At 44.6% G+C, this 16,618-nt stretch overlaps 1 protein-coding gene across 4 annotated transcripts in view; it reads left to right on the top strand.

Moving 5' to 3' along the window:
• dlg4a (discs, large homolog 4a (Drosophila)) overlaps positions 1-16,618 on the top strand; it is a 174,325-nt gene that overhangs the window by 105,493 nt on the left and 52,214 nt on the right. For 2 of the 4 annotated variants that reach the window (XM_088440745.1, XM_088440746.1), the window contains exon 3: positions 3,080-3,136. The exons of the other annotated variants lie outside the window; for them this stretch is intronic. In XM_088440745.1, coding sequence (XP_088296871.1) covers positions 3,080-3,136 — 57 coding nt within the window. The remainder of the gene's footprint in view (positions 1-3,079; positions 3,137-16,618) is intronic. 4 annotated transcript variants of the gene reach the window in all.

The following is a 16,618-nucleotide window of genomic DNA, read 5'->3' as shown; positions in this document are numbered from 1 at the left end:
CAATAAAGGGTGTGGCCTATGCTACCTCAAAGTCCGATGTTTCACCAAAATGAAAAAAATTGCTGTAATTGGACCGAGATGATCTGATCTTTCCAAAATTTCGTACATGGAAAGGAGTCCAATGTGAAATACACTTACAAGCCTATTTTTAATGGTAGTACGAGCGCCACCTATTGGCAGCAAAAAATTTAGCAATTCCTTAACGTTTTTATGTACTCTGCTTAGCCTCTTGAAATGATAACCCTAACCCGCTTAAATGTTGTCTGAAAAGCGATTACACACACCTATTGCCCTCCACAAATAGTATGTTGTTTCGATAATGGTTGTGGTCTAACCGGCAGCGCAAAGCTCATACAACAGCAACAATAAAAGCTGCTGTAACTCAACCCACAGAATCCCACCTCTAAATTTCACATATTTAATAAGTGTCCTGTACTGAAGTCTTCTATGAACTATTTTTTTAGCGTAATGCTAACACCACTGTGTGGAACAAAATAATACAACATAATTTTTGCATTTTCTATATACTTTATTGAGCCTGCTGATCAAAAGTAATAAAACTTGGACATTTTCTGAGACATTGACTTCTAATGTTCACTTACCCTGACATGCGTATACCCAAACATGTTCATATTCCTACTTGTTCATACCCCGACCTGTTCATACCTCAATGTGCACAGGTCCCTTCATAGCTGCTTGCAGCTCTAGTTATTATTATTCTCCCGAATGAATCGCATTTATAAGGGCCTAAACATGCACGAAAAGTCACCAAAATTTGCACACTCATCGGGCCTGCTGTGAAATTTGATAATTTATTGGTTTCATACATAAAATCCAAAAGTTTGATTTTTAGCGCCACCTAAGTCGAGAAATTTACTGGGTCCCGGCCCGTTTTACCTAGAGCCATGAAATTTTTTAGGCATATGTAGGACCTCAAGCTCTACAAAAAAGATATAGAGTGCCATATGCTAGGATGTACAGAACCAGAGTTATTTTTTAAATTATATTAAAAAAAAAATTATAATTTAGTTAATTTTTTTATGTGCCTTTTTGGACCGTTTTTGGATGTTTGCAGGTACTGAACTCCTCTTAATATCTCTTAAACAGTTGACCCGATTGACTTTACATTTGGCAAGCTCTATTATCAGACATAAGGCCACAGTTAGGCAAAATTTTAAAATGTCAAAAGCTTAAATGATTAAACCTTATACAGTAAATATACTGGTATGCCCTCTCTTTTCCATGTTTAGTCACGTGTTTAATACGTTTAGCGCTTCCTCAGACGTCCGACTAAAGCGAGCAACAAGAAGCTTACCGAACATGATTAAAATGCAGCGTTTACACTTTAAATTGCAATTTATTACAGAAGAGGATCCCAAAGCTTGCTTTCGTCTCTCCTGTGTCTCTCTTGTAACCGTCTGTGTGGGCTCAGCTCAGCTCATACACATATACACGCACATACAGACACACTCGTGTTACGAATGTGCTCGTGAGTAAATTGATTGACAGCTTGGTCTCCGGGAGCTGATCCCAAGACTAGTAGGTGTTCCGAGAGCAAACGCACACACCCGTCTATCTGCCTTCATAGACAGCAACAAATAAACGCACAGCTTTCGAAATCTGACTTTTACCTAGATTTCTTTTGTACTAAATATGTGTACAGTACTGCAGTAATATTTGTCTTAAATAATATGCATAGAATGAAAATTTTTCACTTATCGAAGGGGGAGGGGGTCCGGTCCCAATTAACCGCGAAAAACGAGGGATCACTGTATTTTGCATTGCACTTTTAAGACCCAATACCCAGCCCTATTATTTTCCATGACAGTATGAAGGCCATTTGTGTCATACGCAACTTGTTGTGGTACAATTTATTTTGAAGCAATGACAGTACTTTTCACAACATTTCACTACTTTCCTATAATGGCGAAGATTGGCTGGCAGCACTTTCCACCCATGTACGTCAGATAAAACTAAATCCATATATTTAATTTTAATCTAGTTAGTCAGTTAGCTAGTTGTTTTTTTTCTTATAACTGACTTGACTATGATTTTAAGTTCAACTTTCTAGCAGTCTTCTTTGAGACAACTGAGTATTTGCTTTCCATGTAACGTTGTTTACATGTTGTGAGTGTTTTTCTTTAATTACGGTGCTGAGGTGTTACAGCGGGAGGACAGAGGACCCAAGAGCACGCACGAACTGGTAAAGGCAAAGGCAGAGCGTTTATTAAACAGAAGGTGCAGGTAGTCTTGGGAGCTGACGAGAGCGTGGCAAAGAGGTCTGGGGGTTTCCGGAGTCAGGAGGGCTGGGGTTTGGCTAGGAGCCAGGTGAAGGAAGGCAGACGGGAAGGGGGCTCGGGCAGACAGGGTAAGGCGGCAGGCTAGCAGGCGGTCAGAGACAGGCAGGGTCGAAATACCAAAGATCCGGTCAATTCGGCAGGCAATAAGGTGGTCAGGAACAAACAGGGTCGGGCAACAGGCAGGCTGGCAGGAGGAATTGCTGGAAAGCTCGGCGTGGCGCATAGAGACAATCTGGCAGGTTGTGAAGGGAAGTGACCGAGCTTTATACTGGGCGGGTGAGTGGTTACAGGTGTTAGTGTTTGGGGCTGATTAGCAGGAGGGCTGAGCAGGTGAGGCTGGAAGTGAGGTGGCTGAACTGGCGAACTGTGACATGAGGTACATTTATTTTTTTCATCTGCTGCATGAGGACTTTTTTTCCATTTTAGAATTTGACACAAACTATTGATTCAAAATCCTCTTCCCCCTCCTTTGCACGGCACCAAAAACTACCTGAGCAGGTTTTCACAGCTTTTGTAGGACTTCATATGAAATGTCATGCTAATTTTGGTTTAAAAAAAAAAAGTGCCTTTTTTTTAAAATAATACGAATGATTTTTTGTGAAAGATGTGGGATCATGTTGTCTACACTCCTCGCTTGCTTGTTGGCAAAGTAATAAAAGAGAAAAAAACAATAAAAATGCAAATCAGCATCTGTTCAAATGAATGAAAACATCAAATAAGCCTGTGTTGCCCACCCGCGTGTCCTGCAAAGTTACCCTTTCCCTTCTGTTGTTTTGCAGCCAGTGTTGATGTCTACAGGACACACTCCAATGTACACTTCTGCCGTTTCCACACTAGTAAGTTGTCATTACCAGTTGCCATGCTCCAGACTTACTTGTGTGCTCATTTCCTGTCATTTTTCTCAGTGTGGTTTTGGCCTGGACATTTTAAAAACAAGTAAAACACTTCAGCAGTATTTTGACCATGAGGGGTTATTTTCTTCCGCATCATTCTCACAGTATTCTAGCCAAGGGATGGTACATTCCTAATAGTGTGATAACTACATGGTCATGCCATGTTTCATTTTGACATGTCTGGGTGAAATTTCAGCTCCATGGTGTTTTCTTTTAATTTTTTTCCTTTGATGTGAAATGTCTTTGATCAAATGATTGGACCAATTACCACACAATACAATAGCACATTACCACAGAAATTATTCATATTTATTTAGCAAATTTTGGGAATGTATACTAGTCCATTCAGAGTATCCCAATGGTTTGACCCAACCGTCACATGGCGCCTTTGTCATATATTTTTCAAATATTTTAAAATCAAGTGTTTTTTTTTTGTTTTTTGTTTTTGTTTATTTTAGATCAGATCTTTTCTATTATCGAAAGAAGGACACTTTATGTTAATAATAGTTTATGTGCACACATCTTTATTTATAGTTAATTTCTTTTTTTGTTCCATAGTTTAAGAAACTATTGAGCAAACGGGTCTACATTTTTATTAGGTGTGATCCATATAAAAATAGATTCCCACCTGCTGCAGTTTGGTTCACCAACTTATACTCATCTGGTACACCACGGGAAATTCCAATGCATGAGGGGAGCGAAGAGGAACTGGCCAAGGTCAATTCTACCGCACTTTGCCAGCCTCTCCAAACCCTCTCTCTTTATTTGATTCAGAGGTCTCTAACTACATGAAAGTTCCGGCTGTCGCGGCTGTGATTCAGATGAGCAGGATGTGAACCCCGAGAACACACGGGAGACAGCGAGGTACAGATAAAAAGGTTTATTACAGAAAAAGCACGCAATGTGTGGGAAACAAACAGAGCTTCTTCAAAGCACAAATCAAGGGTAAAATGATCTTCAAAGTACAACAGAAATAGGCTATGCGAAAAAGCAGTGGCTTACTCAACTCGGGGACCGAATCAGCGGAAGGACCTTGCTGAAAAGGTATAAAGTATCAAAGCAAAGAGCAGACTAGCTGATAAATAAAGACGAGGATAAAAAGTAGTAAATAAAAGTAGTAAATAAAAATACTCAAGACAACTGGAGCAAGCGAGAAAGAGAAACTGAGAGCAGGACTGGACGCTGAATGGCTGCAAATGAAATAATCCGGCAACATCCTCCAGTTCGTACCTGCTCTCCATCCCAATCAGGGGAGTATATAGGCGCTTCCAGCGGTTCCGCCCCCTAATCTGCAAAACAGGACAGTACATTAGGTACAGGGACCCTAACCCCCAGACGGACCACTGGCTGGAAGTCACGGATGAGAGACGGGTCTAGGATCCAGGAGCAGGGAACCCAGGCCTCTAGACTGAATCGCCGTCGACCAGGCGTGGAGGAGGGGAGGGGGACATCAGCAAAGGGCTTAACGGACTGGAGGAAACTGGCTTCAAACTGGCTTGTGAGACGTGGAATATGAGGTGTACCTTCATGGACAGCAGCAGGGACAGCTTGACAGCGGTGGGGTTGATAATGGCGGAAACTTTGAAGTGCCCAACGAACTTTGGGTCCAGCTTCTTGGACAAGCCAACCAGTTGGAGATCCCGGGAGGACACCCACACTTCCTGTCCCGGCCGGTAGGAAGGAGTTGTCAACCTTCATCAGTCGGCCAGGCGTTGATTCCGTTGCTCGGTCCGCGTCAGCGTGGCCCGGGCATCGCACCATACCTTGTGTGCCCTTTTGAGGTGGACCTGGATTGACGGGACCGATACCTCCCTCTCCTGGGAAGGAAAGGCTGGCAGAGGGTAGCTGAACATGATGTGGAAAAGTGCCATGCCTGCTGCTGAAGACACCTGGGCATTATGGGTGTATTTCACCCATGGCAGGTGTGTGGCCCACGATGAGGGTTGCTGCTGACAGACGCAGCGCAAGCCTGCCCCCGGTGCCTGGTTGGTTCTCTTGGTCGGGCCATTAGACTGGATGTGGTACCATGAGGACAGATTGGTGGTTCCCATGGCATGCCCAAATGCCATCCAAACCTGGGAGATGAACTGTGTACCCTGGTGGGACATCATGTCACAAGGAATGCCGTGGATCTGGAATACATGATTTATGATCAACCTTGCAGTCTCCAGGGCTGATGATAGTATGATGATAGTATGACTAAGACGACAGAAGTGTCCCATCTTAGAGAAACGGTCGACGATGGTGAGTATGGTGATCTTGCCCCTGGAAACTGGGAGACCTGTCACGGTGTCCAGGGAGATGTGTGACCATGGGCGGTGTGGAACAGGCAGTTCAACAGTCCTGCGGGGTCCAGATTAGATGTTTTACCCCTGGCAATACCTGGCAGACTGAGAAGTAGTCTCTAGTGTCCTTCCGCCACCCTGGCCACCAAAACCTGTTCCACACGGTGGAGGGTGCGGCCTGTGCCCAGGTGACAGGCCAACCGGTCGTCGTGGGCCCATTGAAGAACGGCTGATCGCAACTCCAGGGCGACGGCCAGCTTTCCCCTTAGGACAGTTGGGATGAGTTCCATAATGGCCTGCGGCCTCCTGGACCAGTTGTTCCAGCTGAAGGCCCCCGACCACCCGGCCAGCTGGAATGATGGTTTCCGGGGCCTTCACCTCCCTCCTCGTCCTCGTGAATGCATGATAGTGCGTCAGGCTTGCCGTTCTTTGGACCAGGTCTGTAGGTGATGGTATACTGAAATTGAGTGAGGAAGAGGGCCGACCTAGCTTCCCGCGGGTTCAGGCGCTTGGCTGTACAGCAGGCGTCAGGCGACAGGAGAAGAAGTATCATGGGTGCAGCTTGCCATCGACCGGGGTACGCTGGGACAGCATGGCCCCCATTCCTGAATCCGAGTCATCTACCTCGACAATAAACGGAAGAGCGGGTTTAGGGTGAATCAATACTGGTGAAGTCGTGAACTGTTTTTCTTAGATCTCGAAATGCATTTTCAGCTCCTAGGGTCCAGCAAAATGAGACTTTGGCTGAGGTCAGCCTTATAAGGGGTTCAGCCACAAAGCTATAATTGTGAACGAACCACCTATAGAACCCCAGGAAGTGTTGAAGCTGCTTCGTTGGTGTCGGAGTGAGCCAATCGACCACAGCTTGGATCTTAGCTGGGTCGGCACGAAGTTAGCTCCTCTCCACGATGAACCCCAGAAAGTGAACTGTGGAAGTGTGGAACTCGTACTTCTCCGCTTCTATGAAGAGCTGGTTTTCCAGAAGTTGCAAGACCAGTCGAACATGCTGCACGTGTTCCGGAAGCATCTGGGAACGAATCAGAATGTCGTTGAGATAAACTAAACACAAGATGTTAATCATATCACGCAGCATGTCATTCACCAGGTTCTGGAACATGGCTGAGGCATAAGTGAGCCCAAATGGCATTACCATGTATTCAAAATGACCTATCGGGGTATTGAAGGTGGTGTTCCATTCGTCCCTTTCCCAAATTCACACCAGGTAGTATGCGTTGCGGAGGTCGAGCTTGGTGAACACATGAACGGAGTGCAAAGAGGAGAACACGAAGTCAATTAAGGGCAGGGGGTACCTGTTCTTTACTGTGACGTCGTTTAGCCCCCAATAGTCAACACATGGACGCAAGGTCTTGTATTTCTTATTGGTAAAGAAGAACCCGGCCCTGAACGGCGAGGAGAACAAACGAATCAGGCCAAACGCCAGAGACATGGAAACGTATTCCCACATTGCCTCTTGTTCTGGCAGCAAACCTTTGCACAGTTTGGCAGGTGGATAAGAGAATCCAGGGACTAATTTAATGCCGCAGGCAGAATAGTCATGGCGCGATCCTTGCTATTTAAATACTTCTCGCAAATCGTGGTAACAGGACGGAACCTGCTCTGAGCAAATCTCTTCTGCCACCGGGGCCCCCGGAGCCTTTCCACCCGACCTCGCTGCACGGAAGAAATTGGCATGGCAGAAAGTGCTCCAGTTAGTTGTTGCAAGTTTGGTCCAGTCGATGTTGGGGTTGTGCAATTTAAGCCACGAAAGGCCCAAAACCACAGGAGCGCAATGCGTGGGCATTACTAAAAGCCAAATCACTTCACCGTGATTTCCAGAAACAAACAGTGAAAGAAAACCCATCTGGTGGGTCGCAACTGCCAGAGGCCGCCCATCCAGGTCGTTGACCCGGGTGTCTTCCTCTTGCGTCTCGAGCGGACACCCTAGCACTTTGACAACCGTGCATTCAATTAAATTTTCGTCAGCACCTGAGTCCGCTAGCACTACTACATGTACATGGTTGCCTTGGTACCCTACCTCCCCAGTGAGCTGGAGTCTTTTGCATGTCCTACTGTGAGGCTTGTTTCCCGTGTGTTCCTCTCCCGAGAAGCACTCACGTTCCTTGCTGACTTCCCGGGTGGTGTCTACCGGGCTCCTGGGGGTGTGGTGAGGCTGGCTCTTCATCGGTCATGTCAAACTATTGTGACTATTCGGTGCCCGTGAAGTCTGCAGTACAGGAAGAGGTTGAATCTCATGCCCTTCTCATGTTCCATGAGCGTCAGTCTACACCCCCCCCCCCCCCCCCCCCCACACACACACGAAAAACGAGACAATCCTAAAACTAGATTTTTAACAATAGTAACGTGCAGTATGTAGGGCTACTTTGCCTTGTGTTGCTAAATTAAAAAACTAAAACTACAAACTAAAAATGAAAACCAGGTATGGCAAGAGTACCCCAAAGACAAGTCATAAGTAGCAGCGTATGACAAGACAATGCAACAGTACGAGACAAAGTAAGACAACTCAGATTGTGGTTGTCCCAGCTATGTGTATTTGAGGTAGTTGTTATAGTTCTAAGTGTAATCGGTAGTGCAATAGAAGTATAATTATAAATAAATATGACAGCAGCAAGTCTGTGCAAATTTTGCAAGTGCATGAGCAAAGTGTGAGTTTGGGCGGGGGTCCAATGACCTAAACTTCGTCTGCCAGCTAGGTGTTTCTTCTGGCTGGGGCTGAGTGTGAGAGGAGGGAGGGGAGAGAGAGAGAGTTCAGCATTTTCACGGGTGGGAAGGGGGGAGAGTTCAGCAGTCTCACGGCCTGGTGGATAAAGCTGTTCCTGAGTGTGGTGGTACGGGAGCGGAGGCTCCTGTACCTCTTTCCGGAGGCAGGAGGCTGAACAGACTGTGTGGAGGGTGACTTGTATCGGTGACAATTGTGATGGCTTTGCGGCTGAGTTGGGTGGTCTGCAGATCTTGCAGGGAGGGGAGAGGAGCACCAATAATCCTCTCAGCTGTCCTCACAATGCGTTGTAGAGCCTTCCCGTTATAGTCAGTGCAGCTCCCGCCCCACACGGTGATGCAGCTGGTGAGGATACTTTCGATGGTTCCTCTGTAGAATGTGGTCATGATGGGTGGCGCCGCACTTGCCCCGCTTCAGTTTGCGCAGGAAGTAGAGACGCTGCTGTGCTTTCTTGGCCAGAGAGGGCAGAGCAAATGGCATCATCTGTGGATCACTTTGCCCTGTAAGCGAACTGGTATGGGTCCAGGCTGGAGGGCAGGATGGATTTTATGTGTGACAGGGTCACACGTGCTCAGGGTGATATTGCCTGAGATGTTGTTGCCAACTCGCACCACCTGAGGCCTCTGGCTGAGGAAATCCAGCAGCCAGTTGCAGAGTGATGTGCTGAGGCCCAGTTTGTCCAGTTTGCAGGTGAGTTGTAGGGGTATTATGGTGTTGAACGCTAAGCTGAAGTCTATGAACAGCATTCTCACATATGAGTCTTTCTGGTGGGTGAGTGCCGGGTGGAGGGCAGAGCAGATTCCGTCGTCTGTGGATCGCTTTGCCCTGTAGGCGAACTGATACGGGTCCAGGCTGGGGGGCAGGATGCATTTTATGTGTGACAGGACTAGTCGTTCAAAGCACTTCATGATGATGGGTGTCAGTGCCACTGGACGATAGTCGTTAACGCAGGATGGGGAGGTTTTCTTTGGCACAGGTATGATGGTGGCAGCTTTGAAGCCTGATGGTACAATGGCTTGCCTCATGGAGGTGTTAAAGATGTCTGTAAAAACATCTTTCAGCTCCTCTGCACAGTCTTTCAGCACCCTGCCAGGGATGTTGTCTGGACCTGCTGCTTTTTGGGTGTTCATGGCGGAGAGTGTCCTTCTCACGCTGGCAGCTGCCAGGCACAGAGGCTGGTCTTGTGAAGGTGCTGGTGTTTTCTGTGGGCGGATGGTGTTCTGTTCCTCAAAGCGTGGAAAGAAACTATTTAGGTTGTTGAGCAGAGTGATGTCGCTTTCACAGCTTTGTGGTGCAGGTTTGTAATCTGTAATAGTCTGAATGCCCTGCCATAGGGTGTGTGCATTCTTGCTGTCCTTGAAGTGGGAGGTTATCTAATTTGTGTTTTCTTGTTTGGCTTTCTTGATGCCACGGGACAGGTTGGCTCTTGCTGTTCTCAGAGCTGATTTATCCCCAGCTTTGAAGGCCTTGTCTCTGGCCCTCAACAGCCTGTGCACGCCTCCTGTTAGCCATGGCTTCTGGTTGTCCCATGTGGTGATACTCTTGATGTGGGTCACGTCGTCCATGCAATTGGTGATTTTCCTCAATATCTGTGATGCCGTTGTAGGTGGCTGCTTCCTTAAAAATTTGCCACTCTGTTGACTCAAAGCAGTCCTGTAGGGCTGAGGTCGCCTCCTGTGGCCACACCCTTACTTCTTTCAGTGCAGGTTTGATGGCTTTCACTTTTGGTCTCTATGCAGGCATTAGCATAATAGGTGGTCAGAGGCACCTATGTGGGGGAGGGGGTTGGCTTTGTACGCTTCTTTGTGCTGAGTGTAAACAAAGTCCAAAATGTTATGTCAAACTTGTTGCAAAATGGATTTGTTGATGAAACATGGGAAGAACAGTTTTGAGATCAGCGTGGTTGAAAACTCCAGCGAGGATGATGAAGCCGTCTGATTGTGCTGTTGTTCACTGATAGCCTGGTACAGTTCGTTCAGCGCCACACTTCTGTTGCTATTGTTAGTTGGGGGGATATAGGTAGCGACCAGCAGGATTGAACTTATGTCCCTTGGCACGAAGAAGGCGCGACACTTCACGATCATGAAATGCGCCAGAGGTGAGAAGTGTTTGTACTACAGTGACATCCCGGCACCACACTTCGCGGATGTAAACACACACGCCGCCACCGTGTGACTTCCCTCCCTCTGCGAGAGCCCTGTCGGGTCTGTAGCATGTTAGCTGCTCTAGTTGTATAGCGGAGTCCGGAATGTTACTATTAAGCCATGTTTCAGTGAAAACTAACACACAACAGTCACTCACTTTTCTGTTTGCTGATCTCAGAAGTCTGATATCATCCATTTTGTTGTCCAGTGATCGAACGTTTGCCAAAAGGATAGATGGTATGGCCGGGCGAGTTGGGTTAGCCTCTAGCCTAGCTCGGATACCTCCGCGCTTGCCCCGTTTCCTCATCCTGGTGCACCGCTTCCAGCACCTCCTTTCTGGAGGAGGGGTAGCAGGCGAGTCCGGTAAATTTGCAGGCCGGCGTAGCAGCCCCAGTTCCCTTAGCAAGTTCTCCAGTTCCGTGTTCAGAGGTTGGCAAATTTTGCTTCTCCGAATGTCTAAGAAGACCCGTCAACTGTACACAGATTGTGGCGTAAACTGACCGGAAACACTTTCAGACAAATGCTTGTTTGACGAACAAAACAACGCATTGTTGGGAGAGCGAGGGGCCGCTGCGTCTGCACGCGCCGCCGTCTTGGGAAAAAAAAAAATACACACCGGCCCTAAAAAGGGATAAAAGTGCAGCAGGGGAAAAGATTTATGGCCGAAACCTAGTGTACATATCCTTCTTTGTGTGAGCATGTGGGTGAAACATTTGTACATGTATCATAAAACATTATGCGTTGCAAGACATTTTGCAAAATATTTTGTCTGTAAGATATTATCAAAATCACAGCTGCAATGTCATCTGTCTGCAGTAGCGCCCCAGCAGGCACGCTTGAGTGGCCTTCCTCCTACTTGAGACAAAACAATAACAAAACATTTTCTTATTGACCAGATCTAATCTAAATCTTTATACCAGATCATCAATTAACCTATAGATGTCACTGTTGGACTGCACAAATTGGCTTTCCTTATCTTGAACAGATCATGATTATCAACTCTGAATTAAGGTGTAGTGGTCCCTTGACAAGAGGGTATACTCCAAATTTCACACTTTTTAAGTACTGTAGTTAAGAGAAAAAGGTTTAAGACCCAGTGACGTATCAGAAAACTCACCAAAAATCTGTCATTTCTACTAACTATTATAAAATGATCATGTCTTAATTAGAATTAGGAGCAGCACCTCCACCTCAGAGTTCAGTGTCTCTCCAGGCACTCTGGCTTCCTCCCACACTCCAAAAACATGCATGGCAGGTCTTTTGGACATAATAAGTTGCCCTTTGGTGTGAATGGTTGTTCGTGACCCTAACCCTAACCCGGGACTGTGGGGCGGACGTGCTAACCACTCTTCTACCGAGCTGCCTTTATCTAACATAAAACAAATCATTTAAGAAGAAAAATGTACAAAAAGTTAACTGTAGCTTTGTTAAAAGTAAAAAAAAACTGGAAAGGTCAAAGACAAATAGCACAACAATAAAAATAAGTGCCTCAGAAATGAATATACTCTTTCAATGAAAATCAACATTCAATATGAGTTTCTCTGTTAAAACCACCCTGTGTTACAGTGTGAGGTTTCACTTTTTCAATGAACTGGAGATGCAATTTAATGTCTCTGTGAGTTCTGACATGGTGGTGGAAGCCTTGGTCTTCATACTGTCTTACCTGGCTAGCTCTTGACTGGGAGCTGCCAGGGCTGCTGCTTTTTGGGCTTTGTTCTGCCTCGTCTACACTGATTTCTTCCACTTTTAGGGCTGGGGTCTGCCTGGGCCTGATTTGGGCCACTTTATATATAAAAAAAAAGTTATTTTATTTAATAATAAGGATTATTATTATGTACAATAACTTATATATTAAAAAAAGGTCACATATTGCTATTTGTCCCTATACAAAAAAAAAGACAGCCTGGATAGACCTTAACATTGTTTTAAGCTGAACCTCAACCTAGTTGAGCCATTCTTGTGTTTAGTTTAACTACCAGCCTAGATACCATAAATTTAAAATTGATCGACATGAACTAATTTAATTTTATAGTAGCTAGGCTGGGTGGTAGTCTCTCTTGCTCTCTCTGGTTACCTAATGCTAAGTAACTTGTCTAATGACAAACACACGTCATAGACATTGACATAATTTTATATAAGTTTAGCAGAGCCGCAGCCATACAGCATCAAGCGAAATCCTGCTCGGCCCTTTCATCAAACCGTCAAAAGCTGCAGGGAGGAAGCTGTGATTCGATTGCTATGGCTACTCTCACGGCATCTAGCTAAGTTAGCTAGCATTTAGCTTACTCGCACAGTAAACTATTGGTGCCAAAATCACTTTTCTAAATGTGCCAGTAGTTTAGAAGTGAGCATATGCAATGCGTACTCTAAATAAATGGGGTATACGCCGTATACCGCCATATGCCCTCCATTACACAATTGTCTCTGAATATACTTGTCATCACCAGACAGGTGGCGTTAATCTCCTGCCCCCATGAAACTCTCACATCACTTTTAAAAACCCAAAAAGTCAACTTTTACAAGGACGAGCTTAACTTCTCACAATGGTTTGGCGAATAAGGCTCTGCCTCTGCGATGCATTGCACTATGCGCGTGGGCACCGTTGCAGCTGGTATAGTACTCGCGTGGTCGTGTTAGTATGGAGGTGGTGTCTTCAGTCTGTCGCTTTATTGCATTAATGGCGCAGGACTCGCCAGCACTCCAGGCCTCATTGATTTTCAGGTAGGAGGCTCTCTCTCAGAAAACACTGTAATACTTTGGCTAAATAAGTAAGAGGAGAAATGGCTCATGCAAACATCCAGTTTAGCTTCAAAATGACGCTTTTGATGGAACCCATCCATCCATTTTCTAGAGCCGCTTATTCACGCAGGCTTGCTGGCGCCTTTATCAGCTGGTTTCAGGCAGTAGGCGGGGGACACCCTGAACTGGTTGCCAGCCAATCACAGGGCACACAGAGACGAACAATCATTCACACACCCAATCACACCTAAGGACAATTTAGTATGTTCAATTCACCTGCTTTGCATGTTTTGTGTGATGAATGTGTGAGGAACCCGGAGTGCCTGGAGAGAACCCACACAGGCTCGGGGAGAACATGCAAACTCCATACAGGAAGGCCGAAGCCAGGCATCTTTGAACCGGGACCTTTGAACTGTGAGGCAGACGTGCGATCCACTGCGCCACCTTTTGATGAAACCACAATTTATTATTATTTAACCAAAATGGAAAGAGATCGCAAACCTTGACATAAAAAAAAAAATGCATATCAATACTAACCGTTAATTAGATGCAAATGAGTACTTATCAACACAAACCTTTGCATATGCTAACATATACTAAAGGAGTATGGCACAAATGAAAATGCCAACAAGCTAAAGACATACTAGGCAGCACTGTATAACATACTAAAGGTAAGAAGTAACATTAGCTACCATCTTATTCACAATCACACAATTTAAGCGTTTTACTGTCATATGCATAGTAATACAACACATTGAAATTCTTATTCTGTTCACTTCCCCGAGCAGACTACATACCACTATCGAGCAAATAATAAAGTTGTCAAATAAAAAAATAAAACAAAAATAAAAATAACAAGTTGGTGACATCAAGCTAAACCACATAATGAAGACCTGTTGGCAGCTTTAATTTCAAATGTCAATGTTCAAGTGTCACCAAGACTCAGGTTGAAAACACTACAATTATTGTTTGCCTTTATTTTGCCTTTATATTTTACAGTAGTGGTCCATGGATCAATTGGTACCGGTCTGCATCGGCCGCACCTGTGGATGTGACTTAGTTAATCTTTTAACAGTTCATACGTGTTTTGTTTGATTAAACATGCCATGCTAATAGAGCTGGTTGAGAAAACCAGTAGGCAGCATTTCTTATCTTGCACTGTCATTTTTAATGAAAGGGATGCAAATTTACTTTGGTTCTTTGTTTTTTTTTGTTTTTTGGGTTTTTTTTTTTTCGCAAGTCAAGCTCAAAGTCTGTAAACCTCTTACAGATGTATTTGACATACAACTTTAATTCCTGGCTTCAATAGCATTTCCCTCAAGAGATCTCAATCATACCGTCCCCTCTCCGCTCTGCACTTTTGTCGTCCACCATCTGCTGTCTAACTTCATTTTCTTTATCCTCCTTCCTTTTCTTTAAAAAATGTTTCAAGATGTCCCTGCAGTTTCAGTGTAATTACACTGCGGCAGTAGTCCAGGTCTGCTGGGAAAGGAAGGCCATAACTATGCATAAGAACGGAGAGGGAGGGGGTGAGAGCTACTCACACTGGATGAATGACAGGAGACAGATAGAGAAGGGCTGTACTTAGAAAGCTGACATAATTGGAAAGGTAAAGTGGTAGAGAAGGGCTGTACTTAGAAAGCTGAAATAATTGGAAAGGTAAAGTGGAGGAGCTTTCCTCTCTGTTTTAGTAATATTCCTGCATGTGAACAAGACTGTACTCTGACATTAGTTCAGCCTGCTTGCTTCTTTTATTGAAAATAATGCTTTAACAACATCAGTCAACTCAAACTTCTGTTAGCTGCAACAGGCACTGGCTGCTAACAGCCAACTGACATCCGCCCTCTAGCTAGTCACAGTAATCGTTGTAAGTAAGAATACGGTATAAAAATGCACACCTGTGTGAAACAAAGACAGATCAATCTTCCTTGAGTGGTGCTGAATTAAAAAAAAACCCAACAACTTAAATTAGTATTTACAGAAACGCCTCATTTTCGTAATACAGTGATACCTCGTTTTTTGCGGTTAATTGGGATCGGAACCCCCCCCCCCCCTTGATAAGTGAAAACCACGATATAGCACACGAAAATTGTTTTTACTTTGTAAATGTGAAAAAGTCTATTCTATGCATATTATTTAAGACAAATAACTGCAGTACTGTACACATATTTACTTAAACCTTAAATATTAAACCTTATACACTAACTGTAAAGCAGCTACCACTTTCCATCTTTTGAACTCTCGCGAGCACCTGCCTGGACATTGAATTAAAGTGAAGCCTCTTTGATCATAACAATATATTTGAAATTTCAATTTATTCCAAAAGAAAATCTAGGTAAAAGTCAAATTTCCAAAGCTTTGCTGTCTATGTAGGCACACAGATGTATCTATGCATTTGCTCTCGGCACGCCTACGAGTCACGTGATCAGATCCCAGAGACCAAGCTGTCCATCAATGTGCTTACTTGCACGTTCGTAACGTGTGCATGTGTGCTGAGCTAAGCGCACACAGGTGGTTACAGGAGAGACACAGGAGACAAAAGCAAGCTTTTGGATCCTCTTGCCTTTTGTAATAAATTGGAATTTAAAGTGTAAACTGTGCGTTTTAATCATGTTCGGTAAGCTTCCTTCTTACTCGCTCTAGTTGGACGTCCGAGGAAGTGCTAAACGTATAGGCACGTGACTAGACACGGAAGACATGGAAAATAGAGGCATACCAGTACATTTACTGTATAAGGTTTAATCATTTAAGATTAAAGTAAATATGTATAAGACAGTAGTAGTTAGACTTCCAAGGTGCAAGTGAGAAGTGCATTAGATAGATAACTTGCCTATCTGGCATGTCTCTCCGCAATAAAATCCCCCACCCCACAAAAAAAAAAAAAAATCTTCGATGCACTGAGGGCGCGATCCGTGAAGCATAAAGTAGCGAGGATCACTGTATTTCATTTTTTATATACAGTGGGCCCCCGGTTTACAAGATGAAATTTGAAGCCTACTTTGAACCAAGCACATACTACAACCAGCCTGTAACAAAACCTACAACAGCCTTAAAGTTGATTTGCAAGAAAAAAATAAAATAAAAAAAATAGTACAAGAAGTGAGTTAGGAGTTAGCAGTCAAAATGTCATTTTTGGTAATTTCAAATCCAATTTTTTCCAATTTTTGCCAAACATTCTCACAATGGTGCCAGAAAAGAGCCAGAATCACACAAGTGAGTATGGAGAGATAGGATTTTTCAAATGGGTCCCAATTGACAGCTAGTACGGTATATTAGGGGCTGAGAAAAGCAGAGAATTTTAGCATGCAAACATGTGGGAAACATAATCATCTAAAGGTGGGATTGAAACCTGATGTCTCCCTAGCGTGCCAGCAAAACCAAATTCAGCATTGCCATCGTGTCCTACTCTTGACATGAAAGAAGACGTGCGGAATCTCGCCGTCATGCGTTTTGCAGCACTTGCTACATGCGGCTTTCCTTGCAGTCGGCCGATATTCTCCCATTCAGGTAAATGGACTCT

The sequence above is a fragment of the Hippichthys cyanospilos genome, chromosome 18, assembly GCF_059441005.1.
Source record: "Hippichthys cyanospilos isolate Australia breed blue-spotted pipefish chromosome 18, RoL_Hcya_1.0, whole genome shotgun sequence".
NCBI classification, from domain to species: Eukaryota; Metazoa; Chordata; class Actinopteri; order Syngnathiformes; family Syngnathidae; genus Hippichthys; species Hippichthys cyanospilos.
The sequence above is the reverse complement of the archived record's forward strand: the minus strand, read 5'-3'. Positions and strand labels throughout refer to the sequence as shown.